The sequence below is a fragment of the Apus apus genome, chromosome 1 (genome assembly GCF_020740795.1).
Source record: "Apus apus isolate bApuApu2 chromosome 1, bApuApu2.pri.cur, whole genome shotgun sequence".
Lineage (NCBI taxonomy): Eukaryota > Metazoa > Chordata > Aves > Apodiformes > Apodidae > Apus > Apus apus.
This window is the reverse complement of record NC_067282.1, coordinates 205,458,190-205,480,888: the sequence shown is the minus strand read 5'-3', so window position 1 is coordinate 205,480,888 and position 22,699 is coordinate 205,458,190. Positions and strand designations below refer to the sequence as shown.

Sequence of the window (22,699 nt, the reverse complement as noted above, 5' to 3'; positions counted from 1 at the left end):
TCTCCACACTTTACCTGCCTTGCAACATCATCATCATCATCACAGGGTGGTTTAGGTTGGAAGGGACCTTAAAGACTATCCAGTTCCAACCCCCTGCATGGGCAGGGACACCTCCCACCATTCCAGGCTGCTCCAAGCCCCATCCAACTTGCCCTTCAACACTGCCAGGGATGGGGCAGCCACAGCTTCCCTGGGCAACCTGGGCCAGGCTCTCCCCACCCTCACAGCCCAGAATTTCTCCCTCACATCTCAGCTCCAGCTCCCTCTGCCAGCTGGAAACCCTTCCCCCTGCTCCCATCCTTCCCTGCCCTTGTCCCAAGTCCCTCCCCAGCTTTCCTGGAGCCCCTTCAGGCACTGGAAGCTGCTCTCAGGTCTCCCTGGAGCCTTCTCTTCTCCAGGCTGAACACCCCCAAGATCCTCTACAGAGAAATGATGGGGACATTGCTTCTTTCCCCCCTAAGTTAATTTTTGGCATCAACCATTAGAGTCTCGTGCTGCTGCTTCTGCAGCCACTTTCTTGAGCACAAAGATAATCCTTTAGCTCCTGGTTCCCCTTTTGAAAGAGAAGGGGCTCCAAAGAGTGCTGCTCTCTTTCCTCCCCAGACAGAACTACCTGATTCAAAGCTCTTCTCAGAGTTGCTTTGGGTTGCAAGTTGGGTTCTTTTATCAGGCTTATTATTTCTGTATCATGAATATTCGTGGCGATTTGCAGGTAAATCGGTAAATTGGGTCTCTTGCTCATGAAGGAAGCTGTGTGTATTCCTGTGATAGCTGTAATACTTAAACCCTGGTAATGAGAAGCACATGTAGATGGAGGTGGTGGTGAAGAAGTGTGAAAGGCATCTGAAGTACAAAATGGAGCAACAAACAAAAGTTTCTGGTCTGTTTTTTTCAGTGCATAATCATGTCTTTTCAAATACGTGGTTGCACGTTGCAGGAAACCTTGAGAACTTTGAATTCCCACAGGATTTGCATATTGTGCTAAGTGTTCAGAGCAGGAAAAGCCCCATTTGAGCACTGACTCAAGGTGGGTCAGGACTGGAAAACCACCATAGCTCCATCTTGGATGTTCTCCATGTCTGTGGGAAGTTTAAAATTCATAGAACCATGGAAGGGTTCGGGTTGGAAGGGACCTTAAAGATCATCCAGTTCCAACCCCCTGCATGGGCAGGGACACCTCCCACCATTCCAGGCTGCTCCAAGCCCCATCCAACTTGCCCTTCAACACTGCCAGGGATGGGGCAGCCACAGCTTCCCTGGGCAACCTGGGCCAGGCTCTCACCACCCTCACAGCCCAGAATTTCTCCCTCACATCTCAGCTCCAGCTCCCTCTGCCAGCTGGAAACCCTTCCCCCTGCTCCCATCCCTCCCTGCCCTTGGCCCAAGCCCCTCCCCAGCTTTCCTGGAGCCCCTTCAGGCCCTGGAAGGTGCTCTCAGGTCTCCCTGGAGCCTTCTCTTCTCCAGGCTGAACACCCCAGCTCTCCCAGCCTGTCTCCAGAGCAGAGCTGCTCCAGCCCTCCCATCACCTCTGTGGCCTCCTCTGGCCTCTCTCCAACAGCTCTGTGTCCTTCTTTTGTTGGGGGCTCCAGAACTGGCAAAGTTCCCCAGATGAGGTCTCAGGAGAGCAGAGGAGAGGAGCAGAATCCCATCCCTGGCTCTGCTGGCCATGCTTCTTTTGCTGCAGCCCAGGACACGCTTGGTCTCTGAGCTTCAGATTCTGGTGCAGTAACTCCTGTGCTCCTGGACTCTGACCTCTGCCCTTTCCAGACTAGGGCAGGAGGAACTACCTCTGCTTAGTAAGAAGGGCATTAGTGGATGTGTTGGTGTGTGAGGTTGTTAGAACCCTGCTTCATGTTTTAGCTCAGGTCTTGGCTGTTCAGGGTGGGCTGTGTGGAGGACAGCTGAGTGGGAAGCAGGCTGTTGGGAGAGCTCCATGGCCTGCTTAACAGGCTCTTTGTCAACACCAGGGAGAAAAATGCTTGAACCAGCATTTAAATCCAGCGTGCAGGCACTTAAGACTTAAATAACCAGCAGGCAAATCTCTTTGATCTAGTTGGGCTGGAGATGCACTTTTTTTTTTCCCCTCAGAAAACACAGCCCTTCATCTTGCAGAATATGGAGCTGCAAATGTAACGTGCTGGGTTTTCTCACCCACCTGGTGCTTCGTTTACAAAGGTGGCATTTTCCCTTTTCAGGGTCTTTGCTCAGGAATTTCCAGTGTTTTTTCTGGGGAGTATTTCCCACCTCATCCACAGTTTTTTTGTGGCACAAGCAAGGAGACTGGTTCCTGAACCACGGGAAATGTTGGGAGGGATCTTCTCATAGAATCATTTTGGTTGGAAAAGACCTTTAAGATCATCAAGTCCAACCATTAACCCAGCACTGCCAAGGCCACCACTAACCCATGTCCCTCAGCACCATCTCCAGGGCTTTTTAAACACTTTTCCCCAGTTCCAGGTGCTGAGGGGAGGAGCTATCCCATTTTTTACTGGCACTGAACCCAGCCTCTTGTACTCGGTCACCTCAGATGCCCTGAAGGGCACCACAAGGTAACCAGAGGTGCCTGGTTTTCTGAGCCTGGAGGATAATCCTCACATTCTTCCCTGTGTGAATGCAGATAGTGTAGGTGACACCAGAGGGAGGCTGTCTGCAGACCTGTGCATACACTGCCCTTGCACTTAAACAGCTGTAGGGAAAAAAGATACACCCAGCACTTAGGAAGAATCATAGAATCATGAAATCATAGAATGGTTTGGGTTAGAAGGGACCTCAAAGATCATCTGTATTCACCCCCCCGTGCATGGGCAGGGACACCTCCCACCATCCCAGGCTGCTCCAAGCCCCATCCAACCTGCCCTTCAACACTGCCAGGGATGGGGCAGCCACAGCTTCCCTGGGCAACCTGGGCCTGGGTCTCACCACCTTCATATTAAAGAATTTCTTCCTAATGTCTAACCCTGACCTTAAATCTCCCCTTTTCCAGTTTAAAACCATTACCCCCTGTCCTGTCACTACACATCCTGGTACAAATCCCCTCCCCAGCTTTCCTGGAGCCCCTTCAGGCCCTGGAAGGTGCTCTCAGGTCTCCCTGGAGCCTTCTCTTCTCCAGGCTGAACACCCCAACTGTCCCAACCTGTCTTCACAGGAGAGGTGAAAATATTTCCTCTGGACTCTTTCTTATGTTGGGAGCTCCAGAATAAGATCTTGAAAACAAAGACCATCATAGGGTGTCTTTCCACTACAGAATTTAGTTTCTTTTCAAGACAGAGTGGCCTGGGATCCTGCTCCTTCTGCTGCTCACAGCACAGAGGCCTTCAGTAGGTACTGTAGGATCAGAGGACAAATGAATCAAAAGGTTAAAAATATAAAACTCCAAGAGGAGAGGGTGGTTTTTGTTGTGGTCTAACTCCTCTCTGCTTAGTCCATCTCACGAGGCCTTCTGCACACACAGGTTGAATTCCTCTGCCCCTCCTCATCCACCTAAGGTGGCACCACCCCTCCTAAAACCAGCTGCAGGCATACTGGTCTAACTCATTCTGGTTTTAGGATCAGCCATACTCTGTTAATTATCTTCCTGAAGACTTCATTATTAACAACCATCAACTAGGGGTGGGCTGGGCTTGCCTTTTTAGGGTGGAAGTTAGATGGTTAAATGTGGTCAGGCTGTGCCAGCTGCCTTTGCCGAACGCTAAGCAGGTTGAACTGAAGTGATGTGAGGACCAAGTTCTTAAGGTGATCCAGTACTTGAAGGGGGCCTACAAGAAGGTTGGAGAGGGACTTTTGACAAGGACAGGCTCTTGAGAGATCACCCCCTGCAGTACGTTGTCCAACTCTGGGGTTCCCAACACCAGAAGGACATGGAGCTGTTGGAGAGAGGCCAGAGGAGCCCCGGAGATGATGGGAGGGCTGGAGCAGCTCTGCTCTGGAGACAGGCTGGGAGAGTTGGGGTGTTCAGCCTGGAGAAGAGAAGGCTCCAGGGAGACCTGAGAGCACCTTCCAGTGCCTGAAGGGGCTCCAGGAAAGCTGGGGAGGGGCTTGGGACAAGGGCAGGGAGGGATGGGAGCAGGGGGAAGGGTTTCCAGCTGGCAGAGGGAGCTGGAGCTGAGATGTGAGGGAGAAATTCTGGGCTGTGAGGGTGGGGAGAGCCTGGCCCAGGTTGCCCAGGGAAGCTGTGGCTGCCCCATCCCTGGCAGTGTTGAAGGGCAGGTTGGATGGGGCTTGGAGCAGCCTGGAATGGTGGGAGGTGTCCCTGCCCATGGCAGGGGGGTTGGGACTAGGTGACCTTTAGGGTCCCTTCCAATCCCAGGCCTTCTGTGATTCTATGATCCATCTAGCCATGGTTGAAGTCAGCTCACCTGGTCCATGCTGGATGTTGTGGTTAACATGATGCTTCACACCTCTGTGTCTCTACCTGGATGAAGCTGTGGTGGGTCCCATCACCTCCTTCCTGCTTGAATCCCCCAGTAAAACACCCTCCCCTCAGGTTTTCCCTGCAATACTCCCAGCATAACCACTAATCCTCTCCCTGGCTAAAAGAGGATTAAAACTGGGAACACTGGCACCTCAAAGCAGCCAGGCAGGGCTGTGCTCTGGCTTTTGGGCAATAATCTTGGTGGGATGAGGGCTGTGCCCGTGGGCAGTGCCAGGAATGCTGTTCGGCCATCGGCAAATAGCAGCTCTCTGGGCAGTTGAGCTTATTGGGTTAGTAATTAAGAGACCACTTTGCGTGTTAATTGCAGCAGCTCTCTCAAAGAGATGTCTGATTTGCATCATGCTGTTCCAATGATTTCTGGGCTGTGCCCAGAAAATAAAAATACTAATTGAAATCAGGATTTCTGTGGTTCTTGAAATGAAGTGATGTGTCATGTTATCTCTGAGAATGGTGTCTGTCCTCTGGGATGTTTCCTGGACTACGCATCCTGCAGAAAATGTTAGGGAAGAAGGTTCTTCCCCAGGTGTTGCTGGTGAGGTGGAGTCACCTCTGCATGTCACACCACGATGTGAAACCTGCAGGGCCTGGGGGGAAGCACAGGAATGCTCAATGAGAATTCCACTCCATGGTTTAGGATCCTATGGTGTCGTTTGACTTCCAGGCTTGGGTTACACTCGCTGGCTGACGTGGGTTGGGATGTGGAGCTCTGACCTTCCCATGGGTTGCTGAACATGTGCTGACCTTTTATCTCAGTGACTTCATGGGCAGGACTGAGTTGCTGTAGTACCTTTTATTATGTAGTTTTTTAAAACTTACGTGAATTGCTTAATATTTAAAAAAACCCAAACAGCTGGTCTGCTGGGGAACTTGGAAAGTCTTTTTTTCTGGGAGAGCTTCTTGATCTCTCCAATGTGCTGATTCTGCTTCCACCTGGCCTGGGCAGGAGGATCAGGCATCAGCTCTAGGTTCACCATCACCTTCATGCCAAAGCCTCAGAAGAGTTTTCAAGTAGAAAGCTCCTCATCCTGATGTTCAGCCCATAGTTTTCTGCTGAGCTTTGGTGCTAAACATGTGAAGTTTGGCTGCAAAAAGGACCCATTGCAAATGGCATTGGATGTCATGAAACCAGTGTTCTGTCACATCACCACGTGGTAGCTTTCATAGAACCATAGAATGGTTTGGGTTGGGACCTTAAAGATCATCCAGTCCCACCCCCTGCCATGGGCAAGGACACCTCCCACCATTCCAGGCTGCTCCAAGCCCCATCCAACCTGCCCTTCAACACTGCCAGGGATGGGGCAGCCACAGCTTCCCTGGGCAACCTGGGCCAGGGTCTCACCACCTTCACAGCCCAGAATTTCTCCCTCACATCTCAGCTCCAGCTCCCTCTGCCAGCTGGAAACCCTTCCCCCTGCTCCCATCCCTCCCTGCCCTTGTCCCAAGCCCCTCCCCAGCTTTCCTGGAGCCCCTTCAGGCACTGGAAGGTGCTCTCAGGTCTCCCTGGAGCCTTCTCTTCTCCAGGCTGAACACCCCAACTCTCCCAGCCTGTCTCCAGAGCAGAGCTGCTCCAGCCCTCCCATCATCTCTGTGGCTCCTCTGGCCTCTCTCCAACAGCTCCGTGTCCTTCTTGTGTTGGGGACTCCAGAACTTCAGCAGCAAATAGGAGGTTTTATGCCTAATAAATAGTATAAAATCCTATTTCTTTCTTTTCCAGGCAGTGAAGTTTTCCTGCAGCATGAGGCGTTGCCTCTTTTCTGTGAGATGCTGATAAGAAGGAGCACGTTATTAGAAGGGGGTTTGGTTTCATTTTCTTGAATCCATTTTATTTTAGGTCTTTTCATACCAAGACTGGTAGCACAGGGGATTTTAATTTTTTTTTCCTTCCTATCCAATTAAAAGATCATTGTACTAATGATGTGCCACAGGAGGACGCTGCGGAACGGGAGCTGGTTTGTGTGGTTGTTCTTGGTGCTTGAGTTACTGTCCCACGTGCTGTGAAATAAGATGTTTGCTTCAATCTTGATAGGAGAGCTGTAAACTGGTGTGTCTTATCTTGCCATTGTGCAGGTGTCAGTTGTTGCTGCTGACATGAGGTGATGTCTCAAGTCCCTGAAACTCAGTCTCGTCTAAAACCCTGCACAGTTTCCAGAGGGACTGATGTTTCACCAGGAAAAAGCCATTTTGTGTTGGATTAAGGTGCAAGCAGCACATTCTCTCTGTGAGCAAGGGAGGACTTTTTCTACAGCTATGGAAGAATGGGATCTTTTTGGATTTAGAATTGTAGAATCATCCTGGTTGGAAGAGACCTTGAAGATCATGAAGTCCAACCATAACCTAAATCCCCCTAGTATAACCTGATTTACCCATTCAGTGCTTAAATCACGTTTCTAAGCACTGTATCTATATTTCTTTTGATTTAAATGTGCATTTGAAATGAGTTGTGATAAGAATGAAGATATTAATTGATCTTGTCCCTGAGAGATGACATCGTTTCCTTATCAAACCCACAGTGGTCATTCCCTCTAGGCACAATTTTATACAAAAAATTGAATCAAATCTCTCCTGAAGGTCAATTAACAGATAATATTTAATCAGTGAGAGATGCCAATGCAGTGTGGGAGGTGGGCATCATGGAAGGAGCTGAATCTCTGCTATCAAAAGTCTGAAGCCACCTGCTAGGGAGGAGGTGAGCATCCTTTTTCTTCCCCCCCATGGAAGGAAGACCAGGAGAAGGTCTGGGTCTTGCTTGTTGGTACGTAGTGCAGCCTAGTGATGGGAGATGGGGGCTTTCCTGTGTGCTTTTGGTTGCAAGTTGAAGCCAGTGCAGTTGTAATCAGCTGGTGGAGACCTCCTGCCATCTCATATTTCACCTGGAAGTGGTTTCTTAACCAGCATCATCAGGAAATGGTGGGAGTGAGCTCTGCACCCATGTGAGTCAGGCCTGGCTGGGAGGTGGACATCTCTGCATGAGATGTGGCTTCCCAGAGAGAGGAGAAGTGCAACCAGCAGAGCACCGAGCCCAGACTGGCTGTCTCCCCTCTGTTAGAGGTTGTCCTCTCTCCTCCCCTCACCTGGAGGTTGGCAGCTCCTGTAATTCAGACCATCTCAGGAGCCAAACTGGACCATTTCTGGCTGTTGTAATCAGGGCTCACACAAGTTTAGCAGAACTAAGGAGGTTTGATGGACACCAGTAATTGCAGTCATGGCTCGTGGTACAAATCATGGTGTAGGACCTCTTGGTTTGTGTTTGCTATTGTTTCCACATGAGGTTAGTTCTTCATGGTTAGTAGAACCATTGAAATCTGCTGATTAGAAACCAACTGTGTCAGGATGTGTGTACCAGCTTTAACAAGTGTGAAGAGGGCTTTGTGCCAAAACAGCAAACAGCAGTGGGGACAATTTCAAAGGTGTCATGACACTCCAACAGGATTTGATTTTATTAGTAAATGGCAAGTGATTAATTTTTCACTGGCTCAGTTTTCACTTGCAAATTATTCCAAGCTGTTTTTGCAGGGAATTTGGAACTTATCTAGACATACAGTTGGATGTTTGAAATAGTTTTTTAATAAAACATTTTAAAGTTCTAAGCGCATAGTAAGTGCTTTTTAATCTGCTTTGGATGCATGAGGAATGAAACCCAGTTAGCTGATAAAACTCCTGCGTGTTGGTCCAGGTAGTTTGAGGTTCCTCCATCTCGTGAGATGCCACCAGTGGTGATGGTCGCTGTTGCAGCTCTGAACTCTTGGTAGTTCTTAAAATCAGTGGGGGTGGGGTGCTCTGCCTTGTCCCCTGCAGTGCAAACCAAGAGCTCCTGGGAGTGAGGAAGGCAGCTCGGTGGGACATGTGCTTAGTTAGACATTAGGGAGAAATTCTGGGCTGCGAGGGTGGGGAGACCCTGGCCCAGGTTGCCCAGGGAAGCTGTGGCTGCCCCATCCCTGGCAGTGTTGAAGGGCAGGTTGGATGGGGCTTGGAGCAGCCTGGGCTGGTGGGAGGTGTCCCTGCCCATGCAGGGGGATTGGACTGGATGAACTTTAAGGTCCCTTTGAACCCAAACCATTCCATGATTCTATGATACTTTGCATGTGTGAAGCCCTGTGTGCCACCTCTGGTGACCTGCTCTGTAAAACTCTGCCCCTGCCACACTGTGATGGCTGAGGGATGGGGTCAAGCACCAGAGCTGTGCATCGTCCCTGCATCCTGCAGCATCCATGAAGAAATGGTGTTTTAACAAGAGAGCCCCTTGGCTGCCCTCCCAGCTGGGGGCTGGGGAAAAGCCAACTGAGCAGCAGATGGTTGGGCAGACTCTTCTCAGTGGTGCCCAGTGGCAGGACAAGGGGCAATGGGCACAAACTGGAGCTCAGGAGGTTGAACCTGAATATGAGAACAAAACTTATTTACTCTGAGGGTGACAGAGCCCCGGGACAGGCTGCCCAGGGAGGTGGTGGAGTCTGCATCCCTGGAGACATTCCAAACCCACCTGGATGTGTTCCTGTGGGATCTGCTCTAGGGAATCCTGCTCTAGCGGGGGTTGGGGGGGGTTTAGATGATCTCTAGAGGTTCCTTCCAAGCCTGACCACGCTGTGATTCTGTGATTTGGACTTGGTAGAGTTGGGTTAATGGTTTTGTAGAATGAGGTCTTGTTTGGACTTGGTGATCTTAAAGGTCTTTTCCAACCAGAACGATTCTGTGGCCCTGTGACCTGTTCAAGAGGCCCGTTCCCTGGCAGAGGTGCTGGTCTCTGTGGCTGAGCACCACTGGAGAGCTGCAAGAAGGGGCTCAGCAGGCAGTGACCTCTGGCTGCAGCAGCCACCCCAGAGCCCACGGAGCTGCTGCAGGAGAATTGACACCCCCGGATCCCAGCGGCCCCCAGTGATTAACTCTCCACAACCGCCTCCGAGAACAAAAGTGCCAGTGTGAGGGTGGGTGTTTAATGCAGAGCAAACGACTTATTTACAGCAGAGCCTTGGATTTATTAAGGGCACATGAAACTCCAGATGCTTGTCAACGTTACAGAAAGGGTGGAAGAAAGGGAGGAGGTGTTGCACAGTCTCTTGAAAACAAACTCAACTCAGAGCAGCATTTCATGGAAGTTAAAGCCACCAGGAGGGGAACCAGCTTGAATGATGAGACAGAGTATTTCTTTTTTAGCTTTTAAAGTTATTTTTACACTGGCCTCTCCAGTCTGGTGTGTAGTGGCAAAGTGAGCTCCTGTGTGGAGCAGGGATAAGGAACTGGTGCTGGCTGTGGTGAGGGATCAAACAGAACATGGGTTGGGAAGGAAAACACAGGAGTGTTTCTGTTCCTTTGGAACAAATTAGGAAATGAGGCAGAGGGATTATTCTTGAGAGTGGAGGTGTAGAATTGGTCCTCTCCCATGAGTCCTCTAAATGGCTTAATTTTAAAAAACAAAGCAAATAATAAAAAACCCAACAACACAACAAGAATTAAAAATCCTCCAAGAACATCTGATGCCAGCTGAACAACCACGCTGGTGGCTTGTCTGTCCCTTTCTCCTTACTTTCCCATGTGCTGGATCCAAGGCTTGGCTTTGGGGAAAACAGTTATAAACCCTTCTGTCCAGGAGAGTCTCTGCAGAAATGGGGCTTCCTCAGTGCCCTGCTCTGTGTTTCAGGGGCTCCATCAACAGCTAATGGGCTGTGTTGTACTTTTTAAAACCCCCTTCCAGGCTGTGTAGAGCTGGGCCTCTGTGGACACCAGCCTGGACCCCTGCAAGCACCTTTGTAGGTTTAGGTTTTGACTCCCCTGCTATTTCGGTGGAAGGAGGTTAAGGAGAAGCTTGATGCAGGCTGGCTGGCCTTTTTTCACTGTTTGCCTTTATTCATTAATTTCCTCTTATTTCATAGAATCATTGAATCTCAGACTGGTTTGGGTTGGAAGAGACCTTAAAGATCATCCCGTTCCAACCCCCCTGCCATGGGCAGGGACACCTCCCACCATTCCAGGCTGCTCCAAGCCCCATCCAACCTGCCCTTCAACACTGCCAGGGATGGGGCAGCCACAGCTTCCCTGGGCAACCTGGGCCAGGCTCTCCCCACCCTCACAGCCCAGAATTTCTCCCTCACATCTCATCTCCAGCTCCCCACTGCCAGTTCCAAGCCCTTCCCCCTGCTCCCATTCCTCCCTGCCCTTGTCCCAAGCCCCTCCCCAGCTTTCCTGGAGCCCCTTCAGGCACTGGAAGGTGCTCTCAGGTCTCCCTGGAGCCTTCTCTTCTCCAGGCTGAACACCCCAGCTCTCCCAGCCTGGCTCCAGAGCAGAGCTGCTCCAGCCCTCCCATCATCTCCGGGGCCTCCTCTGGCCTCTCTCCAACAGCTCCATGTCCTTCTTGTGTTGGGGACCCCAGAGGTGGCCCCAGCCCTGCAGGAGGGTCTCAGCAGAGCAGAGGGGACAATCCCCTCCCTGGCCCTGCTGGTCACGCTGCTGGAGATGCAGCCCAGGGCAGGGTTGGTTTCTGGGCTCCAGCACACATTGTCAGCTCATGTCTAGCTTTTCATTTGTGAGCATCCCCAAGTCCTTCTCCTCAGGGCTGCTCTCAATCCCTTTGTCCTCCAGCCTTTATTGATCCTGGGGATTGTCCTGACCCAGGTCCAGGACCTTGCACTTGTTAAACCTCCTGAGGTTCACATGGTCCCACTTCTCCAGCTTGTCCAGGTCCCTCTGGATGGCATCCCATCCCTCAGGTGTGTCACCACACCACACAGCTTGGTGTCATCTGCACACTTGGGGGTGGTGCACTCGATCCCACTGTCCATGTCACCAAACCCTTCTTTGTGTTATAGCTACAATCCCACCACGTCTCCACTAGAAGGTGAGTTGCTGTGGCCTCTCTGGTCAGCCGAGTGGGGTTGGTACATCCTGAGGAGCTCAGCCTGTAAGGTCTGAATTGTTGGTGATATGGACAGAGCTGAGCAGGGTGAAATGCTTGAAGGATTGGGGTGTTTGTTTTTTTTTTTTTTGAAGTTCAGTAACACTTTGGAAAGATCCAGCTGGATTTCTGTGTCTTAGTAAATGAGAAACTGTGGCAAAGCAGCCAGGTCAGATTTGGCTTCTCAGGAAGATGGAGTTTGCTAGGGTGGCTGCAGAAGGAATTAATTAATTTTGCAAATGAGTTTGTACACAACACACTTCTTTGGCTCGTTCCAAGTCTCTTTTCAATGTCTTGGTCCTGCTGCTACATCAGGAACTTCATCTCATCCCCTGCTCACCAAGGTACAAAGCTCTGGCTGTTGAACAGGAGCCTCCTCTTCGTGCTGGCCAGGGAATACTTCCCTACATTTGAGATGTAGCTTTTGTTTCCTGTCAAAACAGATGTACTGAACTGAAGCATGGAAAATGGTCTTAGAAGGGGTCCTGTTTTGAGGACAGGACTCTCTAAAATAATTGCATCCCTATTTTTGTTGCCTTCAAGTTGGAGCTGCCTTTGAAGGAGCTGTTTTGAAACGTCCGTAACATTCAGTACATTGAGTTGCAGAGAAGGTTTTGAGGGACACGGAAACAAGTCTTTAGGAGCCAGCTGGTGATGGGGAAGAAAGTAAATCTGTCTTATTTCAGTTCTTGGTCAGTAGGTTTGAGGCAGAAATAAATGCATCTAAATACCAGTCCTTCCTCACCCCACCTTTTCTTCCATTTCTTGTCTGGGCTCTGGCAGCTGCTTCCTTGCTTCTGAGCTGGTGCTGCTTAAAATGCTGCTGGAAAGATTCTTCTTCTCCCACAGCTTCAGTCCCTTCATACACTCTCCTGAATTCAGAGCAAGACTCTGGTCCTCTCCTTTCACCTCCTTCTGCCTCCCACCTCTCTTCTTGTTTGCTCAGTATTCACAGTTTCAGCTGAGGTGTCCTCCTTTCTTCTCCATGGACAATCCCACCTTTGTGATAGTCTCTCTTGCCATGTCTCAATTAGTTTCTCCTTCTTTGTATGTGACTTTTGGTTAGTTTGGTCAAAACTACCCTCTTGGCAAAGTGCTTTCTCCTGATCTGGGTCCTCGTGTCTCAGGATGTTCCATGGTTTGGTCATCAGGATGGGGTTTTTTTGTGGTCAGTAGAAGCCTGGTGGTTATTTTGCCAGACTGAGGTTATGTCATGTTGATTTTTTGCAAAGTGTCATGTATTTATGACACGATCTAGATTGTGAAGGACAAAGCTGTGTGTGGTTTGTCTGAGTTCCTAGAGCAGTGTCCCAGACATGTATCTGAAACCACTCCATGGTCTGTGTCCATGCTGCTGAACAGGTCTCCACGAAGAGGGTGTTGATCAAGAGCTTTAAATTCCATGGCTATAATTCTAGGGTCAGAATTGTCTGGGTATGTTTTATTGTCCCCTACAGCTGATCATCTCTTTCCTTCTTCTCTTTGCCCTGAGGGTTTTGGGGAATCTTGTTTTGGGGGGTTTCTGATTCTTCTAATGTAGTTTGAAGATATCTAAGGATGTGCTGGGCCTTTTCCACAGGTGCATGGTAGACACTGAAAATATCTGTGTTCCTCCTGTCTTGCTCCTTCTGCACAGATTTCTGTTCATGGACTATGTAAGCAGCCACTTTGCTCAGTGGTTTATCATCAGATGCATTAAATAAATACCCTTTGTGTAATATTTGTGTTTGGATTCCAAGAATTTTGGCTGCTTCCAGACCCTGAATGAGTACTGCAGTAAAAGTGGTCTCCAGAGTGCAGCTTCAGTACTGGCATCTTCACCTGTGTCCTGAGCTATTGAGGCTGGAGGAGGGAGATTGTGTATCAGCCTTGAGCATCTTCCCTGAAAGCTGGATTTTGATGTGGCAAAAATAAGCTCCAGCTCTGATCAGACCTCTCAGTGCATAGTGGGGAGGGGCACATAATCTCAGAGCTACAGGTTCCTTGAAGACCTTTCCTCCAGCAAAGGTGCTGGGCTCTGGGTGCTGTGCTGTGTTGTTTGGAAATATGGGGGTTTTAAAACTCTTTAATCCCTCTGTTTTTTGGTGCAGTTGTTATTTCCCTCTTGTAGAAGACCACTGCCACCAGGGGAGATAATCTCTGCTCCTTCTTGGTCACCACCTGCTCACGCAGCAGAAGCCTCTGGCTGGTCTCCCTTGTGGTGTGTCAATGCCACTAACCCCTTCCTGTGGTTTTTGTCTCCTCTGGCAGTAACTATTGATGGAAGAACACGGGGTGACCCAAACAGAGCACATGGCCACCATCGAGGCCCACGCAGTGGCCCAGCAGGTGCAGCAGGTCCATGTGGCCACCTACACAGAGCACAGCATGCTGAGTGCGGATGAAGATTCACCATCATCACCAGAGGACACATCCTATGATGACTCTGACATCCTCAACTCCACGGCGACCGACGAGGTCACTGCCCACCTGGCTGCAGCAGGTAAGCAGGGTGCTCGGTGTGGGTCACCTCATGTAGCATTGATGCAGAGGTTGCAAAGAGTACTTGAGGGCAGCAGGTGATCTTCTTGCCCCTGGAAGTGTTCAAGGCCAGGTTGGATGGGGCTTGGAGCATCCTGGTCTAGTGGGAGGTGTCCCTGCCCATGCAGGGGGGGAGGAACTAGTTTATCTTTTAGGTCCTTTCCAACCCAAACCACTCCATAATTCTATGATCTTGTCATAGAGATGTCATAGACCCCAAGGGGATGCTCTGAGGCCTTCCTTGTTGCTCTGGCTTTCCTAGCACTTCTTCACCAGCTCTGCTGGCTGCTTGAACCTTGCAGGGCTCTGTCCATGTATAACATGGAGGTGCTGGGAATAGGGGACTGGTTTGTACAATAGAAAAGGTCACAGAGTCACGGAGTGGTCGGGGTTGGAAGGCACCTCTGGAGATCATCTAGTCCAAACCCCTGCTGGAGCAGGATCCCCTAGAGCAGATCCCACAGGAACACATCCAGATGGGTTTGGAATGTCTCCAGGCATGGAGAATCCACCACCTCCCTGGGCAGCCTGTCCCAGGGCTCTGTCACCCTCAGAGTGAAGAAATATTTTCTCATATTTGGTTAAATCTTCTGTGTACCAGTTTGTGGCCTTGTCCTGTCCCTGGACACCACAGAGAAGAGTCTGGCCCCACCATCCTGACACCCTCTGTAGATGTTGATCAGCACTGATGAGATTCCCCCCTCAGCCTCCTTTTCTCCAGGCTGAACAGCTCCAGCTCTCTCAGCCTTTGAGGTCCCTGGTAAATGCTGCCCCCAGTAAGGGAACTAAAATACCCAATATGTCAAAAGAGCAAAAATATTTCAGGCCCATATAAACAACAGCAAAAATAACCCAGGAGTGCTGCACAACCCTGCTTAGCCAGGGAACTCGTGTTCTAGGCCTCTCCCAAGGAGATGCCACCAAGGGTCCTGGCATATCTGGGCTGGGAAAGTATTTCAGAATCACAAATTCCTTCCAGTGAAGCCTCTGCCAAATGTCCTCCAGCTTTGCCTTGTAGTGGATCTACCTCACTGGGAGAAAAATGCAGCACTCACAGACTTGTCTGACTCTGTATCAGACTTTATCTGAGGAATAAAGCTCTTGAGGGTCTTGACTGTACCCTGTGGAGTTGTAGAAAGCAGCTGAAGTGCATCAGCATTTTGGGGTGCATTGGGTGTCCCAGCTCAAGGCTCTATAAACACAGTGAGCAATGAGCCCTTGTTCCAAACAGCTTGCAAATTGAAAGGAGAAGAACTTGCTAGTGAGACAGTTGGGCAGCAGGGTAGGGGCTGCACCTTGTGGGATGTAGGATTTGCCAGTTGGTTGGCTTATTAAATAGGTAAAACCTTTGATGGGAGTTTTTGTAGTGAGTTGTGAAGAGGCAACTAAAGGCCTTTCTAAATGTGAGTGGTAGGAGTGGAGGAGGATTCTGTGTGTTATGAGTCCAATGTTAGTTATTAGAACAAATACAAATGGAGAGGAGATGTTTGAGTAGAAGTTACTGCCAACAACTGGGAATGGAAGGGGAATGGAAGTGAAGAAATGGGTAGAAATGTGGTTCAAGTTGAGGCTGAAAGGCTGAGGTGGTCGTGTCCATCCAGCTGGTCTTGGTGTGAGCAGGAGCTGCTGACCCTGTGCAATAGCTCAGCTTCCAGCAGCAGGAGCCAGTGGCTGTGTCCTCTGCTTCCTAAAACATTTCCATGAGTTGCCATGACAATCTGCCAGCCCAGCTGCTAAAAACTGCCAGTTACCACAAAAAGCAGCCAGGCCATTCTTCGATTGGGTTCCCAAAATGAGTGTTCCAGCCATGGCCCATGTGCTCCCACCACCTCCTGCTCTCAGGGGGTGGCAGCTACCTGGATTTTTGCTTTCTTCTCCTTCCATCAGCACCTTTGCTTGTCCCCATTGCAGCTGTTTTCCATTGTGGTGCTATCACATGGGTCTGCTTGCACAGCAGCTGCTTTGGTAGTTAACTGCAATCCTTACTTTGACTCCTTCCAACCTTCCAAGGTCTCCCAGCCTTCTCAGCGCTGTGGCTTCTCTCCTTGTCTGCCCTCACCAGCTCTTCCTCCACAACATGCCAAAATCATAAAATCACAGAAGGGTTTGGGTTGGAAGGGACCTGAAATCTGCCCCTTTGCTTTGCCACTGTGCTTATCTGACCTGTTTCTGCTTTGTTTACTTGACACCATCTCAACTTTATTTTCCTTTAGGCCAGGTTGGGTGGGGCTTGGAGCAACCTGGTCTAGTGGGAAGTGTCCCTGCCCATGGCAGGGAGATGGGACTAGATGATCTTTAAGGTCTCTTTAAACCCAAACCATTCCATGAGTCTGTGATTTCTGGAGAGCAATTACAGAAGCACAATCCACTGCATGGATTGCTTGGTTTACCTCCAATTAATTTAATCAAGCATCCCTTACATAGACTCTGTGTCTAGATTTTGATCATGGAAGCAATAGCCCTGCTGTGGTCCCTGCTGTTCCTCAGGGAGCTGTTGCAGGATGTTGCTGGGAACTCTGGATTTTCAATTTATTTCCCATTAGAACTGGTCCTTAATCCCTGGGGAAAGCCTCAGACTCCTGCTGCTGTAGTTGAGGTGTCCAAGCAGGATTCAGAACATTTTGCCTGGTCTCTTCTCCCCTGCCAATGGGATCTCCTGGACTCCACCTAGTTATTTGTGATTATATTATTATGCACATGGGAAAGACAAGGGGTGATGGGCACAAGCTGCTCCTGGGGACATTCCAGTTGGACACAAGAGGTGAATTTTTCCTCATGAGGACAGTCCAACATTGGAACAGTCTCCCAAGGGAAGTGGTGGATTCCCCCACATAGGACAGTTTGAAGTCTCAGCTGGACAGGGTGCTGAGCCACCTCAGATCAACTAGAGCAGCACCTAGAGAGGTTGGACTAGATGGTCCTTGAGGTCCCTTCCAGCCTGGCATTCTAGGATGCTATGATTTAAAGTCTTGGCATACTTGAGAGTGTGTCTGGAAGATGAAATGCATAATTCTGTGATACCAGGGGGAAAACTCTGGACTGAAGTGACTTTCACCTGGGACTGAGCTGGGGTTTGTTAGTCTGGGATGTGGAGCCTTTTCATTCACCTCTCTGGATTTGGGTCTCTGTGGGGAGACCCTTGAGCTGAGCCCTTGGGACCCATCCCCTGGGGCGGGGGAGGGCAGTGGTCTCTCTGGCCAGTTCCTGAGCTGGATGTGCTGCTTGACCCTTTGTGGTTTGATTTCCAGGCCCGGTGGGGATGGCAGCAGCTGCTGCTGTGGCAACGGGTAAGAAACGGAAGCGACCACACGTGTTTGAGTCCAACCCCTCGATCCGCAAGAGGCAACAGACGCGTTTGCTACGGTGAGGGCTCCAGTCTGCACCCTCACCCCTCCCTCTGCATCCCCCCCGTCCCCCCTGTCATGCCTGGGGACACCATGGCCTGTCCAGAAGTTGCCCAGCTTGGGGATTTATTTTTATATATATATATATTTAGCATCTTTTCTGGAAGCCAAGAGCTGGGTTTTCGTTGGCAGAAATGGGTTAAATTGCAGCTCTCCTCATCTTTAATGTGATGCCACGATCACCAGGACTGACATGACCATCAGGGTGGGGTCCACCATGTTTTGGTTTGTTAAAACACGTTGTGTTTTAACCCTAGCTGGTCACAAGTTAAACGTGTCGTGGTCACGTTGCCCTGAAAGGTGTTCACGGTGGCTTTAACAGCAGCTGGCCTGAGAATCTGGAGCTGCAGCCATATCCCAGCTCTGCAGTGGCACAAGAGACTTGCCTACCTAACACAAAAAAAAAGGCTTTTCTGCATGTTGAAATGATCCTGTGAAAAAATCCACGTGTGTACCTGAATTTCCTTCACCATCAGGCCACTCTGTGTGAGCTCCACCCAGCCTCTAGGCTCAGTGCTGGGGGAGAATAATGGAGGGGAGATGCCTGCCAGAGCTGAAACACTTCCTTTGGCTTTAGGAACTTGTTCTGTAGACAGCAAACTTCCCTAGCCATGGAGGTGTTGCATTCCAGGTGCTCTGTGGCTGTTTGCCCACCTGATGGCCACCGAGGAGCACTGGTGCTCCAGTGACTGCAGGCTTCTCATAAGCCTGGAGAGATCACCTGCAGTTCCAGCTTCAGAAAGCTTTTGCAAATATTGGCTGGTACTGCTTACTGGGTTCTGGAACAAAGTAATTTTTGCTTTTTTGATCGTTTTGGATTTACTTGGGTGTTCTCACAAGAGCTGGTGTATTTGTCACCCTGTTTCTTGCTGGCTTCCTCCCAAGTGCACAATCAGTGCAGCCATGGCCAGAGTTTCACCTTGTCTCCTTCTCTCCTGTTCTAACTCTTGTAAAGGTACCAAGAAATTGAGTTGGTTTCCTTATATTCTACTGACTCATCTGCTGTGTCCCACAACACCCTTTGTACATGATCAAACTGGAATCAAGTGAAGCAGGGCTGGTGTTAAATAAGGTTCCCTAGGAGTGGACTCCCCTGATTTTTTTCCATACCTCCATTCTGCTTTTCCCTCCTTCCCCCAACTCTACTGACCCAGCCACGTTTCTGAAGAGCAGATTCTTTCCTCTCTTTAAATGTGACCAATATATTTATTTAAGAAACACCCATTTAAAGGAATTCTTTCTTCTCCCTTCATGCAACCACTTCATTTCACTGCAAGTTAGTGACAAAACACATCCATTTTTTGCTCTCTGATCAGTTTGACATCTTTGAGCTTGATATTTACACCACTGTGAGTTGAGTGGGAAGTTACAGCTGGACCTGGGGTCTCTGTGTGGTGGTGTTGGTGCTTCTTGGCAACAGGTCTGCTGCCAACAGCAGGTTGCTTGTTGGCCAGAGCAGGCACTGAGCTGTCACCTTCTGGAGTGCTCAGGCTATCTGGTGGTAACAGCTCCTTTTCTTTTGCTTTATGAGTTTCTGCCAATGTTCCTGACACAATATTTCTGTTTAAATGTGAATAAGTGGTGGAAAGCAGATGATGGAACGTTTTCTTCCTACAGGGAGATCATCCCAAAGGGACTTGCTGGTGTGGCAGGTGTCTGAATCCCTGGTTTTCCTGTGCTGAGCTGTTGCAATATTTCTGGTTCTTGCCTCTCCTGCAATTGTTAGTTGAATTATTCCAGTTCTGGTTTGAGCAGGATTCTGGTCCCAGAGAATTGCAGTGCCCTGTTATGAGGCTGGATGTAAAACAACCTGTGTTTGCAGCCTCTTCTGTTGAATTATTCATGTTCTTTACCTGACAAGTTTTGTTTTAATAATACACTTAGTGACAGAGTGGATCTGCAGACCTTACTGTCCCAGCTTTGCTGCTCTGGTGATTCCCCTTTTTGCATCAGTTAAAAAAAGAGAGAAAGGAGAATAATTGATACTGGAGCTGGTGGTGAGTGCAGGGAACACAACAGGCCTGTGGGAGCAGAGGAATAAGCAGGAGATGTGGCTGATCTGACCAGCTGGGGCTCCATGTCTCACCTGCTTTGGGAATGGCAGCATTAAGAAGGGCAGTTTGCAAAAGGCTGGTGTTTCCACAGGGTTTTCAGCTCTTCAGTGGTTTCTGTCTCTGTTTCAGGAAGCTCCGAGCCACGCTGGATGAGTACACCACCAGAGTGGGGCAGCAGGCCATCGTTCTGTGCATCTCACCCTCCAAACCCAACCCTGTCTTTAAAGTATTCGGCGCTGCACCCTTGGAGAACGTGGTAGGTGTCTGTAGGAAGAGCTGGGTAACGAATCACCCACCTCTGCAGGTTTCATTCTGCTCAAAGGGGCACGCAAACCTGGTTGTGATCTGAAGGGCATGTTTCCAATCCTGGAAACAGGAGTTGAGAGGGGATGGACGTGAGGCTGCGTCAAAGGAAGTGTGGCCAGCAGGTCTAGGAAAGCTGGGGAGGGGCTTTGGACAAGGGCTTGTAGTGAGAGGACAAGGGGGAATGAATTAAAACTGGGAGAGGGGAGATTTAGGTTGGACATTAGGAAGGAATTTTGTGGTGTGAGGGTGGTGAGACCCTGGCTCAGGTTGCCCAGAGAAGCTGTGGCTGCCCCATCCCTGGCAGTGTTGAAGGGCAGGTTGGATGGGGCTTGGAGCAGCCTGGGCTGGTGGGAGGTGTCCCTGCCCATGCAGAGGGTTGGAACTAGGTGATCTTTAAGGTCCCTTCCAATTCAGACCATTCTATGAGTGCAGCACTGATGTCCTGTTTTCTCTGCATGAATGTCTGCCTGGCACATCTCACCAGGGCTGAATATCCTGGATTAAAAGTCAGGGGGAGCAGGTAGTGACAACATGTTTCAACTCAGCTCAGCTGTCAGTACTTGCACCTTCTTTCAGACCAGACAGTAAATGGAGCAGATCCCAACCAGGATAAATCTTGCATCAGAACTTTTCTTTTAATTCCATAAATACTTCCACTCTCCAGTGTTACCTGATGTTTCATCACCAGCTCTTTGCTGCAGCCAAGTCTTCAGGGCCAGTGGGGATTTTTTTTTTTCACCAGCTGTGTCATCATTTGCTCCTTCTGTTCTGCAGCACCCTGGGGAAGATGGCTGGCTCTGCCTCCTTGCCCTCTCCTGGTGCTCCTTACCTTGTTTACCTGAGCTCAACAATCCCCACAGGTACGCAAGTACAAGAGCATGATCCTGGAAGACCTGGAGTCGGCGCTGGCCGAGCACGCTCCCGCGCCCCAGGAGGTTAACTCAGAGTTGCCACCTCTCACCATCGATGGCATCCCCGTCTCGGTGGACAAGATGACCCAGGTAAGCAGCCAGACATTGCAGAACCAGAGAGGGACTTGGCATCTTGCAGTCACATCCTGTTATTGTGCAGTGGAGCTGATGTCTGCATCTCCAGGGGGTGCATTTTGATGTTTTCCTTCCCGTGGGGCTGTAACAGCTCAGCTACTGGTTAGATGTGACACTTCCTTGTTGCTGCTTGTTTTCTGGATGAACCAGAAGAGATGGTGGTGAGAAGCCAAGCTCAGGTTGCTGGGAGCATTCCCCTTTGAGCTGGTCTGGTCACCTCCCATAAACTATTTGTTCTGCACTTTGTGGTGAATTTTCATAGAAAGATGGGATGGTTTGGGTTGGAAGGGACCTAGAAGATCATCTGGTTCCAACCCCCCTGCATGGGCAGGGACACCGTCGGGAAAGTCACTTGTGGGGTACAGTATTGGCTTATCCTCTTTGGACTTCTCCTGTGTGCTCTAATTGATTCCCTCCTCTGTTCTCTGCTGAGGATGGGAGCAGAGGTGGAGCTGATGGTTTAACTCCAGGTCAGACCCTGAGTGAGAGAATTCTGATGGAGCCAGGGAGTCATCTGCCCTAGGGGTGGGGAGGACTCCCTTTCTCTCCAGGTCCAGCCCTTTGCAGACCTCCTTATTGCTAAGCAAAAGTGGAGGGGACCCTCCAGGGAGGCTGCTTTGCTGTGGGAGGGATCATCTGCAGGGAAATCTCCTGCCCTTGGGGTGCAGGGCCTGGGTGCAGGCAGGTGTTTTGCAGGAGCTCTGGGTACACTCAGGCTGATGCACCACAACATGTGAAATGCTGAAAGGCAGGTCCTTCAGAGGAAGGAGCAAGATGGAAGGGTCAGAGGCTTTGGGCAACATACAAGGGGGTGTTGTAGCAGAGCAAAGATGTGTGGGTTTCCTCTGTGCAGGAAGATCATCTTCTTGTCAAAACACCATTTCCGTTACTTAGGTGGAATCAGACAAACTCACACTTCAAATAAAATTTCACTGTGCCTTGGCTGGTAACAGATCATGTTCCTGGCCTGTGACAGGACAAAATTAGTCACTAGATTTTTACACCTCTGTGAAAGGTGGTGTCTGCAGGGGCTCCTCACAGGCAGCTCTTGTTTTCTGTCATTACCAAATTCCCATTGAAATGGAAAGTAAAAAATTGAGATATTTTAGTCTTAAAGTAAAATCAAAGACCATCAAAAGATCACAGGGCTGGGGCTCTGAGTTTGTTTGGAGTGGCAAACAAAACACTTGGGTTTATCTGACTTCTTTACAGCCTCATCATTGTAGTAATTAATCATAGAATCATGGAATGGTTTGGGTTGGAAAGGACCTTAAAAGATCATCTAGATCCAACCCCCCTGCATGAGCAGGGACACCTCCCACCAGCCCAGGCTGCTCCAAGCCCCATCCAACCTGCCCTTCAACACTGCCAGGGATGGGGCAGCCACAGCTTCCCTGGGCAACCTGGGCCAGGCTCTCCCCACCCTCACAGCCCAGAATTTCTCCCTCACATCTCAGCTCCAGCTCCCTCTGCCAGCTGGAAACCCTTCCCCCTACTCCCATCCCTCCCTGCCCTTGTCCCAAGCCCCTCCCCAGCTTTCCTGGAGCTCCTTCAGGCCCTGGAAGGTGCTCTCAGGTCTCCCTGGAGCCTTCTCTTCTCCAGGCTGAACACCCCAACTCTCCCAGCCTGGCTCCAGAGCAGAGCTGCTCCAGCCCTCCCATCATCTCTGGGGCCTCCTCTGACCTCTCTCCAACAGCTCCATGTCCTTCTGGTGTTGGGGACCCCAGAGGTGGCCCCAGCCCTGCAGGGGGGGTCTCATAGGAGCCAAATACAGTGGGAAAATCCCCTATCTTGACCTGCTACTCATGCTACTTAAACTGAGCAGCAGCAAGAGAAGTGCCTCAGAGTTAAAACAAGGAGCAGGAGATGTTTGTGAGGAGATTTGCTCAGGCTTGGTGTGAATAGTGAAGCTGGAGCTGCTCATACCCACAGGTCCTGGGCTCTGAGGAAGCAGCAAAGCAAACGAGGTTTTTGCTGGCAGAGTGGTGGGAAGAAATGAAAGAGGGAAAGAGATGGATGAATGAGATCAGGATGTGAGGTGGGTGCAGACCAGG

At 50.0% G+C, this 22,699-nt stretch overlaps 1 protein-coding gene across 2 annotated transcripts in view; it reads left to right on the top strand.

Annotated features, from left to right (window-relative positions):
- Window positions 1–22,699, top strand: part of NRF1 (nuclear respiratory factor 1) — a 50,427-nt gene that overhangs the window by 5,760 nt on the left and 21,968 nt on the right. For both annotated transcript variants that reach the window (XM_051612382.1, XM_051612390.1), the window contains exons 2-5: window positions 13,566–13,797; window positions 17,084–17,198; window positions 19,423–19,549; window positions 20,460–20,600. In XM_051612382.1, the coding sequence (XP_051468342.1) occupies window positions 13,575–13,797; window positions 17,084–17,198; window positions 19,423–19,549; window positions 20,460–20,600 (606 nt within the window). In that variant the 5' untranslated portion in view covers window positions 13,566–13,574. The remainder of the gene's footprint in view (window positions 1–13,565; window positions 13,798–17,083; window positions 17,199–19,422; window positions 19,550–20,459; window positions 20,601–22,699) is intronic.